This window comes from Protopterus annectens, chromosome 1.part0 (assembly GCF_019279795.1).
Source record: "Protopterus annectens isolate FY-2018-M chromosome 1.part0, PAN1.0, whole genome shotgun sequence".
In the NCBI taxonomy this organism is placed as follows: Eukaryota; Metazoa; Chordata; order Ceratodontiformes; family Protopteridae; genus Protopterus; species Protopterus annectens.
In genome coordinates, this window is record NC_056725.1 from 540,382,838 (window position 1) to 540,410,659 (window position 27,822).

The 27,822-nt window shown below is 44.0% G+C and overlaps 1 protein-coding gene across 1 annotated transcript in view; it reads left to right on the forward strand.

The window, feature by feature from the left end:
• The window catches only part of USP34 (ubiquitin specific peptidase 34), a gene marked incomplete in the record, with an annotated part of 5,849,982 nt that overhangs the window by 232,483 nt on the left and 5,589,677 nt on the right, over window positions 1-27,822 (forward strand). The window contains 1 exon segment of the mRNA XM_044061224.1: window positions 22,778-22,865. Coding sequence (XP_043917159.1) covers window positions 22,778-22,865 — 88 coding nt within the window.

Consider the following 27,822-nt stretch of genomic DNA (forward strand, 5'->3'; position numbering starts at 1 on the left):
CAGAGGGCCCCGCAATTCTGGAGACCGCGAGTCCTTTCGTGGCTCTTCAGCCTCCCACACGTCATGAGGGATTGCCCGGCTGTGCTGCTCGGAGCCAGTCGGGTGTCGTTGCCAAGCACCTAAAAGCCTGGGAGTCAATCACTCAGGACAGATGGGTGCTTCGGATCATTGCCGGAGGTTACACCATCCCATTCACATTCTCGCCCCCACCGTCCAAAAGAATCCCGGACCCACCACCCAGTCAAAGGGAAATGGCAGCCGCAGAAGCTTTAAAGCTGCTGGAAAAAGGAGTCATCCAACCGGTCCGCACAGACCAGATCGGATCAGGAAATTACTCCAGGTTCTTTTAGTGCCAAAAGACAGGGGACCTGAGACCAATATTGGATCTCAGCAGACTGAACCAATCCGTCACGAAATCCAAATTCCGAATGGTCACGTTACAATCCATTCTCCCATTGTTGGAGAAGGATGTTTGGATGTGCTCCATAGACCTCAAGGACGCCTATTATCACATACCGATACATCAGGCGTCCAGAAGGTATCTGCGCTTCAGCCTGGGAGTCAGTCATTACCAATTTTGCACTCTGCCCTTTGGTCTCACCACAGCCCCAGGGTGTTCACCAAGTGTTTGGCAGTAGTGACGGCTCACCTGAGAAGTCTTGGATTCCAAGTGTTTCCCTATCTGGACGACTGGCTCCTGACTGCCACCACCAGGCATCTACTAATGGACAACCTCAAAGCCACCATCTCCCTGGGTGTTACCCTGGGGATTACATTCAATTGGTCAAAGTCTGTCTTGCTGCCCTCTCAACGCATAAAGTTCATAGGAGCAGAGATAGACTCAAGATTGATGCACGTCTTTCTTCCTGCCGAAAGGATCCAAACTTTACAGGGCCGAGTTCAAGCTCTGATCTCGAGATCAAAAGCCCCAGCCAGGATGGTTCTACAAGTTCTAGGCTCAATGTCTGCCACGGTTCTTTTAGTCCCTCTGGCAAGATTGCACATGAGGATTCTTCAGTGGCTATTGTCAACGCAATGGTCCTTTCAGGATCTTCCCCTCAATCATCACATCATGATTACGGATATATGCAAAAGGGACCTTCGCTGGTGGCTTCAGACATCCAATTTGGATCAAGGAAACCCTTTGTTCTTCCCTCTCCAGTGGTTACCCTGACGACAGATGCCTCCCAGATAGGGTGGGGGGGGCATTGTCTGGGCAGGCTAGTTCAGGGCTCCTGGCTTCCAGACCATGCTCTTCTCCACATCAATGTGTTGGAGATGAGGGCTGTACTTCTATCCCTACAAGCCTTACACAAGTTTCTTCCTCAGGGCATCATCGCCATCCACACAGACAACATGTCGGTGGTTTGGTATCTGAACAAACAAGGAGGGACCAGATCCTACCCCCTTTGCAGAGAGGCCATGAGAGTGTGGGAATGGGCTGTAGCTACCAACCGCTTCTTGGTAGCGACCCACATCCCGGGAAAGTCAAATATATTGGCAGACAAATTGAGCAGGACAATTCTCTCTCCTCACGAGTGGTCTCTAAACCACACAGTAGCAGCTCAGGTTTTCAGGAGATGGGGACGCCCGTGCTGCGACCTATTTGCAACTCCATTAAACACCAAGTGCCAAAGGTTCTTCTCCTTGATCCCACATCAGGGAGTACCAGCCATGGATGCTCTAGCACAACCTTGGCCAACAGGGCTACTTTATGCCTTTCCTCCAATTCCGCTTCTTCCCAGAGTTATTCAAAAGCCTCTCAACTGGGGTCTTCAATGATACTGATTGCCCGTACTGGCCTCGTCAGGTATGGTTTCCCTACCTGAAGAAGCATGCAGTGGACGATCCGTGGACTTTAGACCTGATTCCGGACTTGCTAATCCATCAGTCGGGACTTGACATCAGTCCCTTCAATCTTTGAAATTGACAGCTTGGCTCCTCCACTTCCGACTTTAGTTAGAAGGCACACACTAGACCGGAAGTTGTTCACATTTTATCTTGCCCACAAACCCACCACTAACAAATTGTACCTTAGTAAGTGGAAGAGGTTTGCTATCTGGGCTCAACTCAAGGGCTTAGACCCTATCACTGCTCCTGTCCCAGAGGTCTTGAAATTTTAACATCCCTGTTTAATCAGGGATCTTCTGTCTCAACTATTAAAGTCCAACTAGCGGCTATCTCTAAATTCCACGAATCCATGGATCCTCCTTTGATGAGCAGCAGACTATGCAAAACTTTCATTAAAGGTGCGAGCCTATTAAGACCACCAATTTTTCATCCTGCACCTCCGTGGGATCTTGATTTGGTGCTTGGCATTAACATCTCCCCCTTTTGAACCGGCTGCTACATGCGAGTTAAAATATCTGTCTTGGAAAACTGCCTTCTTAGTTGCAATTACTTGGCAAGAAGAGTTTCAGAGCTTCAAGCCCTGTCTATTAAGCCACCGTGCTTGATTTTCCACAAGGATAGAGTATCACTTAGGCCTAATCCATCCTTTGTCCCAAAGGTCTGTTCTAGTTTCTGCCTCCAACAATCTCTAGAGCTACCGGTTTTCTTCCCAAAATTCTCCAATGAAGCAGAATACACTCTTCATAAATTGGATGTTCACAGGCAATTACACTGCTATTTAGACAGGACTCAGCAACCGTAAGTCAGACCAGTTGTTTGTGTCCTTCTCAGATAATAAACTGGGCCAAACCATCACAAAAGCTACTATCCCAAAATGGATCAGAGATTGCATAACTCAGGCTTATTCTTCTTGAATAAGCAACTTACAACATCTATCAAGGCTCATTCTACCAGAGCTATGGCTACTTCTATAGCTTTTCATTCCAAGCTCGCTATATCGAAATCTGTGCTGCGGCTACTTGGTCCAATCCGCACACTTTCATTTCCCACTACAAATTGGATGTGGCATCTAGAGGACGAGCTTCATTTGGTTCCACGGTACTCAGGAGTGTTTTCCAGTGAGCCACCCAGGATTCAGGTGCTAGGGACGCTGTCCCATCATTCAGAATGTAGGCGAGATAGGATCACATAACATCTTTTAGTTATGTACTCACCATAACTTCAGATGTTTGGGATCCATCTCGCCTACATTCCTAACACCCTCCTTCCCCCTGCCTTGGAGATCAGAAGAGATTGAACGGTTTTGAGTTCTACTGTTTTATCTTGTTTCATCTGACGATGTTATATAAGCAGGGTATGCATGTGTGCATGTATGCGGACAAACTAGATCTGGGGGACTGGTAGTGGTGCATCCTGGGATATGGTAAGCTCAGCCAGTAAGAGACTTCGCTCTTTGGCATAAGCGTGCCGAGTCGGAGCCGAGGGATCGGCTCCGAACCCATCATTCAGAATGTAGGCGAGATGGATCCCAAACATCTGAAGTTATGGTGAGTACATAACTAAAAGTTCTGCTGTATCAGTTCCTTGTACCTGATTCCAGGCACATAATCTCTTCCATTTGTCAGGCTGACTGTGGGCAACCTGCCAGCAGATTACCCAAATGTAATGACTGCAACAGTGAATACACTCGAACATCTACATTTATGGTAAGTGTACACAACTGTACTTTCTCTTCGGCTCATACACTGCTCCCAGAGGTTTCACAAAATGCCTGGCTCCAGCCATTGCCTTTTACAGACAAATATTCAAATTTACCCCTACTTGGACGACTGCCTGATTCAGGCAGACCGTCAGGAAAAGCTGTTGCAGCACCTGACATTTGTAAAGGACCTTCTAACCTCACTGAGGTACACTATCAATGAAAAGAAATTCAAACTCGTTCCCAGTCAAAAAATTGTATTCCTGGGAGCAGGTTTTGATACTGCATTCCAGATGGCATTCCTTACAAGCCTATCTGACAGACTACTTCTCTCAAATGGCCACCAAAACCCTGTTATCCAGAAGGGATATCCTGCAAGCTCTAGGGTTCATGGCCTCCTGCATTCTACTAATTCCATCTGCCAGACTGCATATGAGGAAACCTCAGTTGTACTTAAGTCTTTGGTGCCAACATTCTCAGGACCTGGAAACTGTCATGATAGCTTGTCTAAGAAAAAGTTCCTTTGGTGGGCAGCAGCATGCAACCACAAAAAGGGACTTACCTTTACACAACCCCACGCCGCCCAGACCTTAACCTTAGATGCATCAGACTATGCCTGGGGTGCACATTTGGACGGCAGGTGCTTTCAGGGCCACTGGAGCCCAAATCAAATTCTTCTGCACATCAACCAAAAAGAGATGCTAGCTGTTCAGCATGCTCTGACAGCTTTCAGATCCCTACTGTCTCTGGGGCCTCTACTAATAAAAACAGACAACAACACAGTGATGGGGTACATCAGCAAGCAGGGGGGGAACCCACTCTTAACCACTCTGCAGGCTAGCTATGACCCTTTGGAATACGGCCTGCCTCATGCATATTCACCTGCAAGCCCAATTCCTGCCAGGCAACCAAAAGTCTCTGGCAGGCAACTTAAGCAGAAATTTCCTAGATCCACACGAGTGGCAATTAAACCACAACACCTTCAGCCTTGTGACCCAAAATGGGGTACCCCAAAGGTGGACCTATTTGCCACCCCTACAACCACCAGCTCAGCAAATTCCGCACCAGGGAACCTTACAGCAAGGCCTGGAAAGTGGATGCCCTGTCCTTCCACTGGGCAAATCTTTCAATGTTTGCATTTCCCCCTTCCTCTTCTTACAAGATTACTACTCAAAATAAGGGAGGAGAGACCAAGGGCAATCCTGATTGCCCCAGACTGGCCACGCCAGCACTGATACCTACTACTGCGCAGTCTGTCTGCGTTGACTCCATGGCACCTCCCTCAATTCCAACTCTCCTGACTCAGCAGGAGGGAGAGTTCTTGCATCCACAATTGCAGACCCTGAACCTAGCAGCTTGACATATTCCTTAACGTCTCCTCCAGTGGCCAGCCAAAGCAAGCAAATCCTGGGTGTTATACATGAAGTTAGACCCAGCACTAGAAAATCCTATGCTGACAAGTGGAAAAGGTATTGTTCCTAGATCCAGACTAAAGGAGTTGACCCAGCTTAGCTATCCTTGCCTCTTATCTGGATTAACTAGCAGACCTACTCCACAGGGGCCTATCCTTCTCTTCCATTAAAATACATGCCTCTGCCATCTCTGCACATTACAGCACTGAGCCACCTCTCTTCTCACACCCTCTCATCAAGCAGTTCCTGAGAGGGGCTAACAACTTAAGGCCACCAAGAAGAGCCCCTACCCCTGCTTGGGACCTTAACTTTGTGTTGGAAAGGCTCATGCTAGCCCCCTTAGAGCCTGCAGCTTTAGCAGAGTTAAAATTTCTCTCTTGGAAAACAGCCTTGCTTTTGGCCATCACTTCAGCTAGAAGAGTGTCTGAGCTACAAGCACTTATGGCTGTGGAACCCTTCATCATTTTCCATGCTGGCAGGGTCTCCCCTCAGGACAAACCCAACTTTCATGCCTAAAGTGGTGTCCAGTTTGGCTCTCAACCAATCTTTTCATTTGCCCACCTTTTCCCTAAACCTCAACATAAGGGGGAAAGGATCCTGCACTCTTTAGATGCACACAGACAGCTCAGATCCTACCTGGATAGGACTAAGCCCTTTAGGAAATTTGACCAGTTACTAGTTAGCTTTGCACCAGGAGCAGAGGGCTAGGCCATATCAAAACAAACCATCTCCAAATGGATAGCACACTGTATCCATTTCTGTTAAACACCATGGAAAACCACCCCCACAGGGGGGTCAGAACACATTCCACTAGGGCAACTTCAACCTCTACAGCCTTTCTCAGAGGGTCCCTACCAGGGGCATCCTGGAAGCTGCAACATGGAGTTCTGTTCATACATTGACCAAGCATTACCACCTGCCTATCTTTTCCAAATTCAGGACAGGCTTTGCAACTGCAGTCCTGCAGGGCATACTAGCCAGCCCAAACTCTTCTTGACTGCTTCCACCCATTCTTCAGCTTTGGGAACCAACCCAAGTGTGGTGACTGCAACAGTGAAACACGAAGAACATAGTACAGTAGAGTGTATTCACTGTTGCAGTCCTGGTTTCCCACCCTCCAGCCCCCTTGTCTCTCTCTCTTCCTCACTCTACAGGGCTATTGATATTTACTTTCTACTGGTGGTGGTGTTCCACCATAACTTAGCTCCCCGTTTGGGGGCTCCTGACATTTGGGGCAGGAAAAACTGATGTAATGGAGTTGGCTGTTTTTGTACCACTGACGACAGTCCTGGAGCGACAGCAACCGACGCAGAAATACTAAGCCTCTGGTATTTGGGCCGACTGAGGTGGTTATCCTGCCCAGGGGTAGCCAAGTGTGATAACTGCAGCAGTGAATACATTCAAACATCTACATTTATGGTAAGTGTACACAACTGTACTTTGTATGGTGTGTAAGGAAGGAGCCAGAACTTTGTAGACTGGCTAAATATAAGGTTTATCATAGTGGTTAAGTCCCATTTGAGGGAATTACTGCCACAGAAATCTAGTTGAACATTTGCCATCATTATAAGTTTCCTACACGACTGTACTTATGTCTGTAGACATTTGCACAAAGAGAAATCTTGAAGTTTTGTGGCTTTATAAATCCTTATTGCTGAGATCTCAAGATTACATTTATTTAAAGTATACTTATTTCCTGTAAAGCTTTTCCAAGCTAACTTGATTTAGTTTTAAAAAGTCATGCTGCCTTCTGCACATTGTTAAAATTCTAACAGGCTGATGCATGCTGTAGGTGTTGATTTCTGTTCTTTGCAGAGTCAGCATAAGTCAAGGATGGTTCCACATGAAAATACATCAGGCTATTGTATTGGCTTTATTAAAAATAAATTGTTTTTCAATGCACAACATTTTTCGTAAACCTAAAATAAGCAATTTCTGCTCTAGACCTTAGTTCAGCAAGACTGTTGTGTTCATTCCTATTTAAATAGTTCAGATGAACACTTAACATCGTGGCCTTTACAGTTGCACTGTTCATTATCTGCAGCTGCATACTGTTTTATGTTGTGGAAATAAAATTCATCTTTAACTCTGGCTCTGATGAATTCATCCGTTCTCAACCTGTGGTATGTCGGGTCTGACCCAGACGTTTTTAGAATCATTATTCTCTGTTGACTGGGTTAGTCCCCCCTAGGCTAGAAGCTACTTTTCAGGGAAGACCAGAGATGGTGGTTATACTACTAAGGGGAATTTGGCCAGGGCATTATGGAAATCCTTTTCGATAGGTGCCATGGTTCTTTTACATCTACCTGAACTACCACCAAGTCAAGCAGATGATGCTTCGATTTAACATCCCATTTAAAGGATGGTGCACTCAGGAGTGCAACAACAACCTCTTACTGGACTGTAGTGTGAGCAGTCATTCTTCTTAGTTTAGAATAGAACCTGCAGCCTTTTGCAGAAAAGGCGAGTGCACTGTCTATTGCACCACCGACACTGTGACAATCTTCAGTCCAAGAACTCCGCCACCTATACACATTATACCCTACTCGTAACCTCTCCATAGGTCTTGTTTGTTGCCATCCTGTTTGGATTGTGGGAGAGAGCTATGTCAGCTTGTATTCTTCTAATTTTTGGGTTAGAATTTTTCTGTTTTCCTCCACCCTGTATGTGTGAATATCATTTGTGCTAAGATAATTGGGTGTAGTGTTTTTGAATTTGTTTATCTTGCTCTTCCCATAGTGTGTTGTGCTTTGGCTTTCCCACCTTTATCCTTTTTCTAGACCATAGTTCTTACTACTTGATGTTTGTAGCTTGCTGCTGTTAGTTATTGATGGATTTTATTGATTGAGGCTATTCTTATGTGTTCTCCTAGGTAGTTAGTAGTGTTATTTTCTCTGTTGTAGTCCGAGTGTTGTGGTGTTGATTTTCCTTGAACATGGCAAAGGCTTTGGGGTTTTAAAAATGTTGAATGTGGGCATAAATTGCCACTGCAGGATGCCCACGATAATTGTATTTATTTTCTGTTTGTTGCCTATTTAGATGCTGAGTGTCAGGCGTGGACTGCCTTTGGTGTTCGTGCCTTTAAGAAAAAGCTGGCAAAACTTAAATGTCCACTTCAATTATCCACTGCTTCTTCCTCCTCTCCCTCCCCATCAAGAAGACAGAAAAACAGGAGAAGGATAGATCTAAGGACAAGGAGTCCCTGTCCCATGGAAGGAGTAGTAGAATTGCAAATTATTTTCCTCATCTGAGGAGCAGCTGGAACCAGAGGTACCTCTGGCTCTGACCCCTCCAGCTACGCCAGTTTGGTCCTGATCTCCGGTGCTGTTTTTTGTGTCAATCTTCCAACTCTTCCACCCTGAGCATACCCAGTCCCTTTGGACCCTGCTGCCTCTTTGGGCAGACTGCAGTTACCCTTCTGCACTGTTGTGGAGTTTTCTCCAGGGCAGTCCCCCTCTCCTCCTTGAGTCCAGTCTTCCCATTTTTGGATCCAGTGACTGCAAAGAAGTCATCTAAGCCACCATTGGTGGTCTCTTAATCTAGGTTTGCCCGGTTGATTAGGAGCCTCAGTCCTTTGGATTTGGAACAACTGATGAGATCCTTTCTGCAAGCCCAGATGCAGCTAGGTATCTTTCTCACCTTGGCTCCAAATCCTGAGATTTTAGCTCCTAATGTTGTTCATCCCCTGGTTCCCACTGGTTTGTGTTTCAGTTCGGCCATGCTGCCTTTTTCAAGTGCTAGAATTTATCAGTTGTACTATTTGAAAATGGTCATTCTGACAACCAAACTACCATTAACACTGTACTCTCATCTACAGGCTCCACATCCTGCAGATTCAGAACTCATCTGCCACTTTAGTACTTCTCCTTGGGCAGAAGGCTTCCTCTGTTTTTCATACCTTTAGCATGGTTCCACATGAGTATTACAGTGGAATTTAGTAGTTCAGTAGTCTTAACTCATGCTGTGGAATTTTCAGTGGCACTAATAAACATATGTTATCACATTCTGTTGGTTGGAATCTCCACTAGTTTTGGCAGGTTGACCTTTTGTTCTTCCCCATCCCCAGTCCTCTGATCTCAGATGCTTCCCTTCTGGGGTGAGGGTGGTGGGGCATATTGAGGGGGAATACTGTCCAAGGCTCTTGGTCTCTGTACAAGGCCAGTCTTCACATCAAATCTTGGAAATGAGGGCGGTCCTTCCAACATTGCAGGGTGGTCCTTCCAACATTGCAGGCCTTTCAGGACTTTTTCCCCAAGGGTGTGATTGCCATAAAGACTGACAACACATCAGTTGTATTGCATCTGAGCAAGCAAGGCAGGACTCTGTCCTGTCACCTGTGTCAAGGGGTCATGAGGGGTTTGGCAACAGGCGTTGCCCTCTCAGCAGTTTCTGATCAGAATGCATATTCTGGGGAGATCCATTATCCTGGCAGACTGTCTAAGCAGGAACATTCTTTTGTTTCACAACTGGTTCCTGATTGCTGCTACTATTGCACCTCTGCTGTGACGTTATATGCATCCTTATCCAACATTTCCTGCAGCAGTTTTTATGCCATGATCCCTCCAGATTGACAGTTGCCATGGAATGCTTTTCTGCATGCCCCTGGGTCATCCTTACAGCTATTCCCTAACTTCTTTGATGATTAACTTTTTTCAGAAGGCAGCCTGTTAGAGAGTGACTGACATCCTTATTGCCCTGTTCTGACCCCGTCAAGTTTGGTTCCCTTTCATTTGGCCTCACCCGCTTCATTCACTCTGGGTACTAGACCTGGTTCATGGCCTACTTCCTCCTCCTTCGGGATTACTCCTCCCAGACCTCCACTCCCTCAAGCTTCTCCAGTTCTGATGATGGCCAGAAATCACAAGCTCTCCGAGACAGTTACTCAGATCCTTTCATTATCATCCCAGAAACCCTTTATCAGGAAGGTTTATGCTAGGAAATGGGAGTTTTTTTTTTTTTTTTTGGAGGGTTTCTTCTAAGGGCTTAGATACCTTTTTGCACCAGTAGATGCCATTCTGGACTTCTTGGCTGGTCTTTTTCAGTCTGGTATTTGCTCATCTGCCACAAAAGTACAACTGGTCACCATTTCTATTTCTCATATTTACATAGATATTACCCCATGACATGTCTTAAGTTCTCTAAGGCCTTCTTAAGGGGCACCTTTTTATCTCCACCTGTTTAGGATCTGGTGCCTCCTTGGGACTTTCCCCTCTGCTGCTGTAAATTCTTACTAGACCTTTTGGGAACCTTTAGCCATGGTATCCTTAAAATTAACTTGGAAAACTTTCTCTTTGATGGCTGTTGCTTCAGCTACAAGTGTCTGAACTTCAAGTGTTATCCGTTGTTCCTCCTCCTTTGATTTTTCATAAAGTTAGTTTCCTTAAGGACCAGCCCTTCTCTGCCCAAGGTCAGATTCCTAGTCAATTTGAACCAGTCCATTCACTTGCTGGTGGTGGTTATAAATTTTAGGAGCAAGAGATACTAGTTTCATTGTTTATATGTTCATGGATAACTCGGATTCTATTTGGACAGAACCAAAAGTCTCAATCTGAGCAAATTTTTGCATCCTTTTCAAAGTCGAGACTTGGTAAGCCTGTTTCCAAAGTGACCCTATCCAGATAGCTGTCTGATTGTATTTCCCTTGCGTTCTTGAAAGGAATGTCTTCCTGTGAAGCAGAGTAGTCATTCATTGAGAGCAGTGGCTACTCAAACTACCTTTTTCTCGCAGGCTTCTATTAAATATTTGTGCTGCAGCTGCCTATCTATCACTCTGTTTGTAATGGGATAAAAAGTTACATGTTCAGCCTAGGTCCTGATCTACTTTTGGTTCCACCTTCATGCAGAATGTTCTTTCCTAGGGGCCTCCCTGTTTTTTTTTTTTCTGGCTGTGGACTTTTCAGGTTGAGAAAGGATGGGAAAGATTACCTTGGCTATGAAATGATGGGAAAGACTACCTTGGCTATGAAAGTCATGTGCTTAGCATAACAGTACTTATGTGTTGTTATCTTTGGTTTGTCTAAATCATCCCACTCTCCTTGGCCCTCTCCGAATTGCCACCATTTCGTGAATGCTCCCAGGCAGCCTTGTGGTCTGGCCTCAGAGCCTATGTAGGAGGGTCTATTTGAGCTGCCCTCTGTTCACTGCTCACAAATTGATTTTCCTGATTGTGATGCATTGTATTCCAGGGAGTTTTCATGGGGCAAACTGGATCTGAGGAGAGGTTGTTAGAATAGAGTATGTTATGTCTAGAGGAGACAGAGTTCTTGGATTGAAGATTCTGAAAAGTCAGGCATCAGATCCGAAAACCCACAGGTTGAGACAGACTGAAGACAATACCGATCCATCATTATGGTAAGTACATAGTTTTTGCTTCTCCTAAGAACATACTTTTTTCTAAAGCATTGGAAAGAATGACTGTTTTAATCTGTAGTTACCCTAGCAACAGTACTGTGACCCTCCATATGCATCTCCTGAAAGCAAATGTTCTTATCTTTCTGTTACAGGGGAAGAAGGGAAATATTTGGATTATTATTTTTTTCAATCTACTATTCAGTTTCAGTGCAAAAATTGACTAACTGTGGATTAGTTGCTTAAAATGTGTTGCATATATATTAATACAGACTTGGGAAAGCTGTATGGGAGAGATGTACTTTGTAAAGGTTTTTCTTGATTATTAGTATTTGTAACATTCATGGAACAGATGTCAGCATTTGAGTTTACTTTCTCTTTGTTTACTGTGAATCTGTGCATCTCTGCCTAACTGAGAAGCATTGTGCTAACTGGTAAAGTAAACCGTTCTTTATCACAGGTAATACAGTATCACTGCAAAAAAAATTAATTCTTCAGTACTTTCCTTTCATAATATAATGGTCCTTTTTTCATGGTTTAAATGTTGTGTAAGAAGATGAAAGTTGTTTATAATTACATTGCTAAACATTTAAGCAGTTTAGTTTGCAGGAAGATTTTATTTTTTAGAATGCTGTAACACAAATATGTACACTAATTCTTGTAAAACATCTGGTTTGTTAACATTTCAGTATAGTCAGGTTAATGTATTACAAACATGTTAAAATTTTGTTTCTCAACCTTCCACCTTCCAATTTGGAAGTTTTTATTTTCAGTCACCTAGTTTGACCTGAAATGTCATGTTGCCTTCCATTTGATGAAATGTACTCTTTTATTCTTTCTTTCTTTCCTTGCAATCTAACTGGAATTGTGTTAACTATACTGTATTACTCATTTTTCTGCTATAGGTCGTAGTATAGGCTGAACAGAGGGCAAAGTTGATCTGAGAAATTTGAGCTAAAAAGGTGGTGTGTGGGTAAGAGGAGGACCTTGAGTTCCAAAACCAAGGTCTTTAAAAGTGTTTGAAGTCCAATCTAGGCTCTGATCAGAGACATATTGATTAAGGCAGGACAAAAACGGGACAACACTGATGCATTGATGTTCATGTTTCACTGTTGCAGTCATTACATTTGGGTAATCTGCTGGCAGGTTGCCCTCAGTCGGCCTGAATAACAAAGTCCCAGGTCCTGTGTCAGTGCTGTCTCCTCTTCCATGACGTCAGGTCGTCAGGGGTATAAAACATGCAGCAGATGCCATTTTATTCAGTCTTTCTTTCCGCGTGGTGCCCGAAGCAGAAGCAGTTCGCAAGTGCCGTCGGCCGACTCCTGAAATTTTTGCATTCGAGTTTCAGAACCAAAGTCTTCAAACTAAAGCGAAGTACCTCGTTGGGGAAACTTTTTCTTGCTCCTTACAGATGTCAGTAAAAGTTAATAATTGCATTACTTGTGGGAAGCAAATACCTCATAAGGATTTTCATTTGTACTGTATTCCTTGCCTAGGCCCAGATCATAACATGCCTTGCTGTCGGTTCTGTGCTAGGTTTAACCAGCGCACTATTAAGCGTCTGTATATTTTTGTTTCTAAATATTTTGGATCAAGATGTAATTATCCTGAAATGTCATTGGTTAGTAATCCAACTACTGGAGTTCACAAAAAGCGCAAAGAAAAAGACAGACCGTCGAGCTCCAAAACCGATGAAGCTTCTCCTAAGCCAGTCGCCAGTATTCAGTGAGGTGCTTTCGCAGCCCCTGATACCTGCTACTTTTGAGTCGCAGGCCTCTACCGAGGCCCATTTGGAGTCCGGTATGCCGCACGATTCTCAGAGTATTGAATCCGCGGATGTCTCTCCCTTGGATGGGTCCGGAGCTGCTGAGCAGGCATCGGCTTCTGAGGGTGTCTTCAGGCCTCAACATTTTTATATTAAACCGACGCCAGCCTCAAAAACAAGATCAAAAACTTCTTCTATGTTTAAAAAACTGACGCATGAGCCACGTGCTCAGGCCCCTATGCCTAAAAAACAGATTATCAAAATGGCTGAGGACTTAATTACCTTGATCAGGCCCCCCCCCCCCCCCCAGTTAAGAAGCCTAGGCAAGGCACTGATTATGAATCTCCTCTTCTGATCAGGAATTTTCTATTCCATCCTGTGAGGATTCTGATGCAGAAGAATCCATCCCATCTGCATCTCCTCCTGAGGTTTACTCTTTTGGAGAAACGTTGCATACTTTAAGGGAACATTTTCACTGGGAGAGTCAGGACTTCTCTGAATCAAAAAAGAGGCTTAGGGATTTCCTTCTTCATCAGTATAGGCCTTTGGCAATACCTCTTGTATTAGACATTGTTGATGTGTTTTCGGAATCAAGCATGGCTCCTGACTCCCTACCTCTGGCTCCTAGTAAGCCAGACAGATATTACAGGGTTCCTGACTCCCACAAATTTCTATTCAAAAATCCTGCTGCTGATCCTGAGACTATTTCACAGGGTCCCAAGGGTGTAAAGGCCTCTACAGCTAAAACTCCTACCCCCTCTGATAGAGATTCCAGGGTGCTAGATAGATGGGTAAAGAAGGTTTATATGTCTGCAACCTCGGCAATTAGGGCCTTAAGCTGCCAGTTTCATATGCTTAAATATCAACAGCATGTTATGGGCCTACTGAAACAGAAAATGATGTTGATTTCTGATTGTGTGGAAAATAAAGAATTACAGGAATTATTGCATTCAGCAGAACAGGTTGGAAAGCATACTTTGCAATGTGGTTTTGATTCCTTGGAGGCCTCTTGCAGGGCCGCAGTTACTGGATCTGTGATTAGAAAGCATGCCTGGCTCAAGGAGCAAAATCTACCTGATCATGTTAAAGCTTAATTGTTGGATGCCCCCTTGCAGCATGATACGCTGGTAATAAGGCAGAAGAGGTTTTATAGAAAATGGAAGCCAACGCTAAATCTATGCAAACTGTAAAAGATTTCTTACAAGTGCAGCCACCCAGGTTCAGTAGACTCTGGGCTACTAAAAGTTGGTCCTTTCCTGTGTCCAACAGAGCCGGTCAAGGCAAATCCAGGCGCTCAAAAGGCTCCAGATACCAATCACAAGGTTTTTACAGGTCAAAGCATTGGGGTGCCTCCACCTCCAATTCTGGAGGAAACAAATCACAACCCTGCAGTAAACAGTCTCAATGACTTCCCTCTACCTTCACCAAGCACTTACCTTTTGGCAGCCCCCTTGGGGGAAAACTAGCACTTCATGCTCAAAACTGGCAATTAATTACCCAGGACAAGTGGGTATTAAGCATAGTATCCCAGGGGTACAGATTTCATTGCCATACTTTGCCAATTCCAAATGGTTGGCCAGATCTGCCACAAAATCAGTGGGCAGAGGCTCAGAAACAAGTTACGTCCCTCATGGATATGGGGGCTATTCAACCAGTACCAGAAAAGGAAAAAGGACAAGGTTTTTATTCAAGACTTTTCTTGGTACCCAGAAAAGACAATGCCTGGCATCCAATATTGGACTTATCGATTTTGAACACATTCCTGGACATTCCAAAATTCAAAATGCTGACTTTACAACAGCTACTGCCTATGCTGGACAGGAACGCTTGGTTAGTGACTCTAGACTTGAGGCATACCTGCATATCCCAATAAGGGAATCGTGCAGAAGATACTTCCGCTTCAAGGTGGGTTTTCTGCATTACAAATTCTCTGCACTGCCCTTTGGCTTATCTACTGCGCTCAGGGTCTTTACAAAGTGGCTGGCACCAATAATTGCATTGTGCAGACAAAGAAGCATAGAAATTTATCTTTATCTGGATGACTGTCTCATTCAAGCAGAGGGCAAGGACACTCTTCTTCAACATCTGGTGTTTGTAAAAAGGCTTCTAACATGCCTGAGGACACAATAAATGAAAAGAAATCCCAACTGGTACCCTCTCAAATGATTACATTCCTGGGTGCAAGCTTGAATACAACTGCCCAGATGGCTTACCTTACGCCAGACAAACAAAGGCAATTGACAAATTACTTCAAACAAATTGTAACAAAAACCCAGTTATCTGCAAGACAAATTCTGCAGGCTTTGGGGTTCATGACATCCTGCATTCTACTAATTCCATATGCGAGACTGCATATGAGGAAACTACAGTGGTACCTAAAAAGTTTATGGAGTCAATATTGTCACAGTCTGGAAACAATGATTCCTCTCATTCCCTGCCTACAATAGGAGTTTCTTTGGTGGGCAGAGACATGTCACCAAAACAAGGGACTGTCATTCACTCTATCCCTTGCCACCCAAACCCTAACTACGGACGCATCAGACTATGCTTGGGGGGCCCACCTGGCTGGGAGATGCATTCAGGGCAAATGGAGCCCAAAACAAATGCATCTGCATATCAACCAGAAAGAGATGCTAGCTGTTCAGAATGATATGACAGCCTTCAAGGACTTGCTTTATCCAGGACAACTACTGATAAAGACAGACAGCACCACGGTTATGTGGTACATAAACAAGCAGGGGTACACATTCCTACCCCCTTTGCAGACTAGCCATGGCATTGTGGAACACAGCTTTGACTTACCAAATGCATCTTCAAGCTCATTTCCTGCCAGGAAAACAAAATACTCTGGCAGACGACCTAAGCAGAAATCTTATGGACCCACACAAATGGAAACTGGATCCACAAATCTTCAGCATGTTAACACAGAAATGGGGGAGCCCAGACATAGATCTATTTGCCTCTCCCAAAAATTATCACAGAAAAGCATGGAAAGTGGATGCCCTATCCTTTAGTTGGAAAAACCTATCAGTCTATGCCTTTCCCCCTCTGCTTCTTCTCCCCAAGGTCTTACTAAAAGTCAGACAGGAAAAAACAAAAATGATCCTAGTTGCTCTGGACTGGCCTTGCCAGCACTGGTACCCAATTCTAAGGAATATGTCTCAACTTCCTCCTTGGTACTTGCCTCACATACCTCATCAACTGTCTCAGCAGAACAATTAAATTCTGCACACTCCGCTCCAAACTCTGAACCTTGCAGCATGGCTGATCATTTAATTATTCAAACACCACCTCTCAGTAAATCTGTGATGGATGTCATTTTGGAAGCCAGAAGGCCTAGTACTAGAAAATCTTATGCTGATAAATGAAAGAGATTCTGTGCTTGGAATCAAGCCCAATATTCCTCAGATTTTACAATATTTGACTGAGATGCTTGACAAGGGCCTATCTTTTTCTTCAATAAAAATACATGCCTCTGCCATCTCGGCTCATTACAACACAGAGCCTCCCCTCTTTTCTTATCTTCTGCTTAAACAGTATCTTAGAGGGGGCAAAAATTTAAGGCCTCCCAGAAGATCACGAACTCCTGCATGGGACCTCAACTTTGTGCTGGAAAAACTCACCCTGCCTCCTTTTGAACAAGCAGCTACTGCGGATATAAAATTTCTATCTTGGAAAACAGCTTTCCTCTTGGCAGTCACTTCAGCAAGGAGGGTTTCAGAACTACAGGCTCTCATGGCTGTGGAGCCTTTTATTACATTTTACCCGGACAGGGTGTCCCTCAAGACCAATCCTTCTTTTATGCCTAAGGTGGTATCCAGTGTGGCTCTTAACCAGACAATTCACCTGCCAATATTTTACCCAAATCTGCAGAACAAGGGGGAGCGGATTCTGCATTCATTGGATGTACACAGACAACTAAGATTCTACTTAAACAGGACCAAATCTCTAAGGAAGTCTGAGCAACTACTGGTAGCATTTGCTACAGGGTCAGAGGGGAAGGCTATATCAAAGCAGACTATTTCTAAGTGGATAAGCCACTGTAGTTGTTTCTGCTATTTGCACCATGGTAAATCTGTGACCAAGGGGATCAGGTCACATTCCACCAGGGCTGCCTCTACCTCAGCAGCTTTTCTCAGAGGGGTTCCAACCAAAGACATTCTAGAGGCTGCTATTTGAAGCTCTGTTCATACCTTCACAAAGCATTATCTTTTGCCTCTCTTTTCCAAATCCAGGACAGGCTTTGCCACTGCAGTTCTGCAGGGCCTTATAGCTGCTCCTAATGCTATTTAGTTCTATCCTCCCATCCATAGCTTTGGGATTCTACCCAAATATAATGACTGCAACAGTGAAACACGAAGAACATAGTACAGTTGTGTACACTTACCATAAATGTAGATATTCGAGTGTATTCACTGTTGCAGTCCGTGTTACCTACACGCCATCCCCCTTTTCTGTAACTTTTCTTTCCTTCACTATATACTAAAGCCTTTGTGGTGTATTTGCTTTTAGATGAAGGTAAAGTTTATGTTGCTAAAAGTGCATTTACATTTATTTCTGTTTATTTATTGATATATATATATATATATATATATACATATATATGTATATATATATATATATATGTATATATATCCATTTGGGGAGCACCTGACAATCTGGGGCAAGAAAAACTGAATAAAATGGTGTCGGCTGCATGTTTTATACCCCTGATGACCTGACGTCATGGAAGAGGAGACAGCAACCGACGCAGGACCTGGGGCTTTGTTATTCAGGCCGACTGAGGGCAACCTGCCAGCAGATTACCCAAATGTAATGACTGCAACAGTGAATACACTTGAACATCTACATTTATGGTAAGTGTACACAACTGTACTTTCTGGTAAGTGCATGACTTTTTTTTTTTATTTCAGTGAACCTAGACTAGAAGTACAAGGGGAGAGGCTTGTAAAAGCCCAAGTTAAGATTGGTGTTCCCCCTCCCATTCAAGTGTGGCGAGGGAAAATTCTGTCACTTCCCTTCATCTTATTGCCTCATCCCAGGCCCTCTGTCCAGTGCTGGTAGATTCAAGACCAGTTTTCCTACAACAGGTTTCCCCTTTATTAGTCAACTGTTCCATTCACTTTGTCATCAGCTTTTCCATAGACATCTGTAATCTAGGTGCCAATCTGTGCAAAACTGAATGTCAGTAGGGCATAGGTCATTGTCTAGGAGGTGTCCCCATCAGGTATGCAGATACCCCTGTGGCTTTTAGGGTTTTTATGACTCTGACATTTGATGCCTTGAGTCCAAAGCCTTCCAGTTTGGCAACTTTGTTGTTTCAGTGCTATTGGCTTGGGTCAGAGACTTGACTTCAAGCATTTTGATGCCTGTGACCTATATACTATTGGACAGTTTGATGGGCTTATTGTCAAGGTGCATAGCACAGGCCTCTGTCCAATTAACATTGTTCACTGACTAATCCCAGGACTTAACAAAAGTATCTGCATCGAGCCTGGGCAACCATGGATAACTCATCCCTCTTCTCAGCAGTGGGGTGACAGAGTGGAATGTTGATGTATGGACAATCTGGGTGTCCAGCATTGTTGTTTTATCTTCCTGTTGGGCTTCTTCCCTGCCGAGTGGACCCAGGAGGAAGCACTGCAAAACGTACATAAACTGGTCTCAACACCCCCCTCCTTCTGTGGCCCATTTTGAAGACCTGAAATCTAGAGAAGTCAGAGTGGTGTAATATTAGTGGTCTTAGCCTGTTGACTCAATCTCCCCATTAGAAGAAATATTAGAGAAGTCTTTCTGCTTTACCATATGTACCCCTGATGGTTTCTCAGCCCAACAAGATGTTGCATTTGTACAGGTGCCATGGCAGGAACCAGACATAGTAGCATATATACTAGGGAGCCTAAACAAGATTCTCTGCCCTCCCAAGGACTGTAAATTTTGAATTAAAGCCTCTTTGGCTGACTCCTTAGTGATTTCAGTTGCCATGAGGGAAAAAGCTTCAGGTGAGAGTCCTGTATTCATTCCTTCTGGTAAGAATCCTGCATTTCCTAGAAGTGTCTTTGCTTCCAAGTAGGTTTTTGGGTGCTGAAGTATGTGACCTATATGATGATTTGTAATGTGCATTAAGAGAGAAAATGATTTGCTAACTGAAGATAATGGAGAACTGTGCAGGAAGTTGAAATTCTAGGTGGTACAGAACATCCATGCAACTTACCCAAAATGCATTGTTTGGAGCAGCATAACCAGTTCAGAAATTATGGATCACAGCCACACCTGGCTCAGGTACGGTTACTGTGCTATAAACTTCTAGCCATTCTTCATGAATGCCTCCTTTAGAGGTGCAAAGTGAATGCCAAGAAGTAGAAAAGTGATCATCAAGCTTTGCTGCTCACATGTTTTAGTATCTGGTTCTCCACTCCTTGGGAGGCATTCTTCTGTAACTAGATGAGTGCCAGGAACTTGTTTAAGAAGAGCTTACAGATGGACTTTGGGCAGTGCTGTGATAGAGGGCACCAAAGGTGTGGCAGCTCGTAGGACGGTATTTGCCATACAGGCAGAAGTGTTAGCAAAGTGAGGAGTTTTGTAGCTTTTTTTCTGTAAGCTACTAGCAGAAACTCTGAGGACTTTATTCAACTGTCCCACTCTTGAAGTATTTGGGGGTTGTTTCTCCTTCAACTTTTCTGCATGAGAGGGTATCATGGGTGAAAGAAATCATATCCAGAGGCTATACTCAAGACTTTCTTACCCCATCAGAAGGATGTGGCCTGAAGGGAGGTTATCAGACATTTTTAAAACGAGCAAGCTGGGAAGTCTCACCAGACCAGAAAAGGTTCTGGTTGAATTTAGGGTTCTTTTTTGTTCCAAAAACAGGCAGAAGCCCTCAGCTTGATCTTTTACGTCAGCAGTTTTAACCATTTTATTTGAAAAACAAAATTCTGTATAGCCAGCCTATCCTTGCCTGTCAGAAAAGGGGCTGGATGTGCTTTAGACTTCTGGAAAGCACATGGCGTGCACTGGATGCTATCCGAGGACTGCTTCAGTTTCCTCTGCTTCAGGGAAGGATCCAGACATTTTCAGTTCAGAGCACTTCCATTTGATCTCAGCACAGCCCCCAGGGTATTCAGTATGTACATGGCCACTGTAACAGCTCATCTCATGCTGTTGGGGAAACTTTTTCCTTTACTTAAAGCCTCAGTGCTAGCAGCCATCACTTGAGACACCCCGATTCAAGCAATGGAGAATCTGCTGCAGCCGTTTTGGTTCTTGTGGATTTTGGTGAAGACTGTAACATCCCAGATGGAGATGTCTCAAGGACAGACTGTCTGCTGCTTGGTGTATCTTTCTTGCGTAGTCAGTTTTCCACAGAAGTTTGCCTTGTGTGTATTTTTTTCTGTGGAGACAGTATTTATGCTGCCCTTTGTGGGTATTGCGTGAGGGTCCTGCAGTGTAGACCCTTTTGATTTAGTGGTCACAATATACAGACCCTTTGACAGAGCAAGCAAGGATTTTTAAAGTGTGCTGCCAAGTTCAGTCATGATGGCTTCACCAGTCTAATTGTCTTTGGGTAGTCCCTTCTCTTTGCCACCCCTGAGTGTGACTGTCAAAGTGAATGCATCTGCCGTGGGGAAGAGTGCATTGTTTAGAGCAGAATAAGGCTATTAATTTTTTGCGTAAAGTTCTGGAGATGAGTGTGGTCCCACTTGTGTTGTAGACCTTTTGGAGCCTCCTTCCCCATTGTTTGAATGCCGTTGTGGGCGTCATGTCAGTGATGTGGTATGTCAGCAAACATGGAGGAACCCTTATATACCCCTAAGCTGAGAAGCCATGAGACTATGGTAATGATTAGTATTTTCTTGTCATTTCTTAGTAGTAGTAGTAGTAGTAGTAGTGTGCATATCCAGGCAGGCTAGTTCTCTTGCAAACCGACATCAGGCTTTGTTTGTTGATGCCACAGGAGAGGTCCCACATTTGGCAGTTATTTAATTCTCATCAGAAAGCAAATTACACAAATGCTGCCTGTTTGGCTGCATGGCCATTTGGAGATGGACTTTATTGCTAAAATCCCCTCTTACAGAACCAGTTTCTCCACAGGAAGGTCATTTTATAGTGGAAAAATTAAACCCTCCTCCATTTGACCTAACATCTGTGCCAGGGCTTTTTTTTTTTTCATGGATGTTTTACTTGTAGCACTCACTTCTGTCTTGAAGGGTTTTGGAACTCCAGGCACTGTCCTTTGTGGTTTACCTCATTTTCCATAACGACAGAGTACCATTGCTGATCAGTCTATTGTTTGTGCCTAAGGTATCTACAGAGTAAAATTCATGTTAGTGTATTCATTTGCATGGGTTTTTCATCAACATTTTTTGTGGGGTACAGACCCACAGTATGTACTAAATTGCTTGAATGTCCATAGATTGTTAAAGTGAATCAGAAAAGAATTTTTTTCGTCTCTTATGGGTGCCTTTTCACCCAGTCTGTTAAGAGCAAAGTCACACTGTCCAAGTTGCTTTCATAGTCTTTTGTCATGAAAGGTTTAATAGATGTTTTCCTTGCACACCTTAAGAACATTCTACTAGAGCAGTAGCTACTTGCAGGCCTTGTTCAGAAATGCTTCAGTAGATAACATTTGTGCTGCTGTGACATGGGTTTCTCTGCATATTTTAGCAAGACATTGTAAGCTGGACAATGATATTGGCGATCCAGGCCAGTTTCTGAGGTCATCATAAAAGGTATTCATGGTACATCTCTAGGATTAGCTGTGACTCTGTCATAGGGACTGAAGTGGACAGACTAGATTGCATAACTTATGGAAGTTGTGCTTACCGTGATAGATATTCATGTACCACGTGTGCTGACTATTGCATGCTTGCTCTCCTTCCCCCATCCCCCTGGTTTGAATTTTGGAGGGATCTTTGAAGGAACATCTGAAGAGTTGTGGCATAATTTATTATATGCATGGTGTTGTAATTTTGTGTGCATCATTGTTCTGGGTCAGGCTTTTAGTGTGGAGCATCAGGAAGATGCAGAACATCACGAGTGCTGTGGATTGAGTTGAGCCAGGGAAAGTGCTGATCAAGTAGTGCCTACAGCAGCATGTCCATAAGGTTGAAGTGGACCAGTGTGTGTCATGAAATATCTATTGTTATGATACAGGTATGTAACTGTTTTTGTTACCTGGCACCCTTTAGCTTGACCAGTTAACTGTCATCTGATGGCCTGTGTCCCTTGGCTCCCACCCTTCTCCTAGTGCTGCCTAATAGGAAGGGGGAAATGGACATTGTAAGTTCACCCTGATGTTAACCCCCTACTTCCCCCAAGCTGAGGCTTTTATTGATGGCCTAGGAAGGAGCTGCAGAGAGGAGCTAGAGCTGGCATTTTGATGTTTACTGATTGATGCACCAGGGCTTCTTTCCTAAGCTGTTCTGCCAGTCTGCTGATTTGTTTTATGTTAGACTGAGTGGGCAGTGATTTGTGACTTGAGGACATCCCTGCCACAGGTGTCTAGAGCAACCATGCCTCCACAGCACAGCCACTGCACTTCTGCTTCTCATTTCCAAGATCTGAATTGTTTAGGCTATTACAGACTGCTGTTAGATGCACCGCATTTCTTTTGTATTACCAATGTACAGATTATGGCAATGTGAAACAGGTTTGCCATATATCAATAATTTTAATTTATTTTTGCACCCCTCTTGTTTCTAGTTTCTGAACTTGACAGTACTGACAATTTACAGTTGAAGAAAGAACATGCCCTTAAGATCTTCAGCTACATAAATTCTTGGACCCAAAGGTATTGTTCTGTATATAATTTTGTGATCTGTTTATCTGAAGTGCTGTGCTCATTTTGATTCAAGTAAAATTGTATGTTCAACATAATGATCAGTGTTGCATGAGCCAAAGCCAAGTGGGTTATATCTTGCCTAGGATATGACCACCATCCACCTTCTCAGAGCTTTAGGACACTTCATAAGCCCTAACCTCAGAGAGCCATGTAAATGGAGCAGTTGGGGCCAAAAGCTCTTGTTACCGAAGTATGCTTGCACTGGGTGTTTTGTGGAACTGACTGTTGGATGGAGTTCTTTTTAAGCTGAACAGATGTGTGCCATTTGAGGGAATAGTATCTTTCACTAATTATTTTTCTTTGAAAACTTCAAATCTGATATTGTCAGTCTTCATTCATTATGGTTGGGTTTCATTTCCATCCTCTGAACTGACTCTGCCAATATAACAAGCTCACGCCAGCCAGAAACTCTTGAGCTAAGGTTGCCCATAGTGCTTGTCTTCCCTTCAGATCTCGTTTGCTGCGTAGAGTTTCAAGACGCATCAGGCCTGCTGTCAAGCTAACTGTTATATTTTTCACTATTTTCTCGAAATTTTAGCTATTTTTTCATTCTTAAATCACTTGTTATTCTTAGTCGCGTATATACATATATAATTTGAATTAGTATGCGAGTGCTGATGTTCATCGTGTTTCACTGTTGCAGTCATTACAGTCGGGTTCCTGATTTACATAAATTTCTTTTTAAAAACCCTGCTGCTGACCCAGAAACTATCTCTCACGGTCCCAATGGGGTCAAAGCTTTCACTGCAAAAAACCCTACCCCCTCTGACAGGGATTCTAGGGCACTGGACAGATGGGTAAAAAAGATTTACACTTCTGATACCTTGGCTATCCTGTCTTTTGGCTTTTCCCAGTTAGGGGTTGCCACAGCGGAACTCCGGTCCGCTAATGATTGGCAGTAGACTTTTACGTGCTGGCTTGACACGGGCTTTAAATTGTCAGTTTCATATGCTTAAATATCAGCAATATATTATGTCACTGCTTAAACAGAAAATGTTGATAAATTCTGAATGTGCAGAAAACACAGAAATGCAGGATTTATTGCATGCAGCTGAACAAGTTGGAAAGCATACTTTGCAATGTGGTTTTGATTCTCTGGAGGCCTCCTGCAGGGCCGCTGTTACGGGTTCTGTTATGAGGAGGCATGCTTGGTTAAAGGAAAAGAATCTGCCTGATCATGTTAAAGCAAAATTATTATGCAAACAGTTAAGGATTTCTTAAAGGTACAGCCTCCAAGATTTTGCAGACACTGGCCTACAAAGAATTGGTCCTTTCCAGTGTCAGACAGGCCACAAAGGGGCAGATACAGACTCCCTAAAGGCAGGTCCCAGCCCCAAGGCACATACAGGTCTAAACAATGGGGTGCTTCTACCTCCAAAAGCGGAGAAGACAAATCACAGCCATACAGGAAACAGTCCCAATGACTTCCCCCTGCCTGCGCCAAGCACTTATCTTCTGGCAGCACCTTTAGGGGGAAAACTAGCACTTTTTCATCAAAATTGGCACATAACCCAGGACAAATGGGTCTTGAACATAGTGTCACAAGGCTACAAGTTTCGCTTTCATACCCTGCCAACTCTCACGGTTTGCCAGACCTGCCAAAAAAATCAATGGGCAGAGGCACAAAAGGAAATTTCATCCCTCATGGACATGAGGACAATTCAGCAAGTACCAGAGCAAAGAGCAGGGACAAGGATTTTACTCAAGACTGTTCTTGGTGCCCAGAAAGGACAAAGCCTGGAGTCAATACTGGACCTATCTATTCTAAACACATCTGGATATTCCAAAATTCAAAATGTTGACTCTGCAGCAGCTTCTGCCCATGCTGGGCAAGAAGACTTGGCTTGTGACTTTAGACCTAAAAGAGGCATACCTGCATGTCCCAATCAGACAATCATGCAGAAGATAGCTCAGATTCATAGCTGGCTCAATGCACTACCAATTCTCTGCACTGCCCTTTGGCTTATCTACTGTGCCCAGGGTCTTCACAAAATGCCTGGCTCCAGTAATTCCGTTTTGCAGACAGAGAAATACATATATAGCCTTACTTGGACGACTGCCTCATTTAAGCACAGAACAAGGACATTCTACTACAGCATCTGGCATTTGTAAAAAGATTACTAGCATGCCTAGGGTACACGGTAAACGAAAATAAATCAAAACTAGTACCCTCTCAAGAGATAATATTCCTGGGTGCAAGCTTAAATACAACTGCCCAGATGGCTTATCTCATGCCAGACAAACAAAGGCAACTGACTACTTATTTCAAACTGTTGGCAACAAAGGCCCAGTTACCTGCAAGAAAAATTCTGCAGGCTTTGGGCTTCATGGCATCCTGCATTCTGCTAATTCCATATGCAAGACTACATATGAGGAAACTTCTATGGTATCTAAAAAGTGTTTGGACTCAACATTGTCACAGCCAGGAAACAATAATTACCCTCATTCCTTGCCTGTAACAGGAGTTTCGATGGTGGGCAAAGGCCTGTCACCACAACAAGGGACAGCCATTCACTTTATCCACAGCTAGGCAAACATTAACAACAGATGCATCAGATTATGCCTGTGTGGCCCTTAACCAAACGATTCACTTACCTACCTTTTATCCAAACCCACAGAATAAGGGTGAGAGACTTCTGCATTCTTTGGACATACACAGACAGCTGCGCTTCTACCTGGACAGAACCAAAGCTTTCAGAAAGACGGAGCAATTACTAGTGGCATATGCTGCAGGATTACAAGGAAAGGCGATCTCAAAGCAGACTATTTCAAAGTGGATAGGCCACTGCATTCGTTTCTGCTATTCACAATATGGCAAATCAGTGCCTTAGGCCATTAGGCCACATTCAGCCAGAGCAGCAGTCACTTCAGCAGCCTTCCTCAGAGGAGTACCAACCAAAGACATTTTAGAGGCTGCAACCTGGAGCTCAGTGCACACTTATACAAAGCACCATCACTTACCACTCCACTCTAAATCCAGGGCAGGCTTTGCCACTGCAGTTCTGCAGGGCCTCATAGCCGCTCCTAATCCTATTTAGCTCCAGCCTCCCAACCTTAGCTTTGGGATTCAAGCCAATTGTAATGACTGCAACAGTGAAACACAGTGAACATAGTACAGTTGTGTACCTACCATAAATGTAGATGTTGGAGTGTATTCACTGTTGCAGTCCAGGTTACCCACCCACCATCCCCCTTATCTTTGCTTGAACTTATCTGTACTTGTCTATTCTATACAACCTATGTGATGTATTTGCTGGTAGAGGAAAGAATAATTTACTTTGGTGCATGTATATGCTTTATTGACATATTTATGTGAATCAGGAACCCGATTTTAATGACCGCAACAGTGAATACCCTCGAACATCTCCATTTATGGTAGGTACACAACTGTACTGTTTTCCTTCCTTATTGCCCCTTTTTTGTATTTCTTCATACCATAGTTGGTATAGGACCCTCCCTTCCCTCTTACCTCTAGGTAAATCTCTAATAACATTGTTTATGTTCTCCCTTCCTCTTTACCTGTCTGGGTATATTTGTATTACCATTGTTGGTATTTTAAAAAAAAAAAAAAAAAAAAAAAAAATCTTCCTCTCTCTTACTGTGCATCTGTGATCGCGTAAAAGACTTTGGTGATTTGTACTTTTTCTTTTTAAATGTCTTGACAAAAAAGGTACTACTGGCTTTAAACAGTGTGACAAATGTAGCATGAAGATACCCAACTCTGATGGGCATCTTTCCTGCGCATATTGTTTAGGAGTGCCTCATTTAAAGGTCCAACCTCCGTGCAAGCTCTGTAAGGGCTTTCATGCCCGCACCTTAGAGCGTAAGAATAAGCTAATCTTAAAGGGTTTATTAAAAGCCCCTGTTTTAGAGAATTTGTCTGAGGTGGGGGCATCAGAACCTCCAAGAAAAGACACAAAGAAGAGGAGCCATTCTATCCCAGCATCTCGTCATTCACAAGAACTGAAAACATCTAAAGTCCAGGTTCATACTGAACCGAAGACAAAACCTAAATTGACACCGATACCCGTCTCGCACTGGAGCCAAAGACTCCCTCCATGGTGCCATCCTTAACCACAGAACTGACAGCTACAGTTGCCACAGTACTGACCCCTTTTATGGTTATGCAGACCCTCTCGGCACCAACAATAGCTTCCCCTTTGAAATTGGTCACTTCCTCTCCATGACAACCTCCTGGTCTTTCAACCATGGTGCCGAAGGTCAAAACACTAACCAGGACACTATTTCCCGTCCATTGACCCCTTTGTTAGACAGTAGCTCAGTCCCTTTATTGACCGACCAGAATCTCCATTGGGGATGTCCATTCGTTCCACCAGAAGCCTTTCGGAGCTTGATGTAGTGAGACTTGTGGATTAGCTCTTAGCGGCCAGAGGCATTCCAACTCCATCTAGGACCTCCCTCCTACCCGGAGCAGAGGCTTTTTCTCCACAGACTCCAACTTATCTTCCTCCTTCAACCTTTCCGCAGGATTTGGAGCCCTCAATGACTACACCCCTCCCGGTGCCAGCTTCTTTGGTACTGTTGGTGGATCTTACCATAGTTCCGGAACCTACTCTGTGGACCATTGCTCAGTCAGAGCTGACCCACCCATGGGACCGTGACTTGGCTGCCGGCACCTGGATCCCTAGTATGGCACTGATTTTTCTACAGCACCGTGTACGGTTCCGGTTGGTTTGGCAGCTTCAAGTCCTCTCGCGGCTCCTTCTCTGGAGGTGGGCTCGGAGTGGGGTGTGACCCTGGTTCTGAGGTTGTCCTCTGATGTTCATCGTGCATACAGCTGCAGTCATAACAGATGGGTTCTCCTGCCGTCAGGCGGGTCCTCGGTCGGCCGAATTCCAAAGTCTAGGTCCGGCGTCGGTTGTCGTCGCTTCTTCCCTGACGTCAG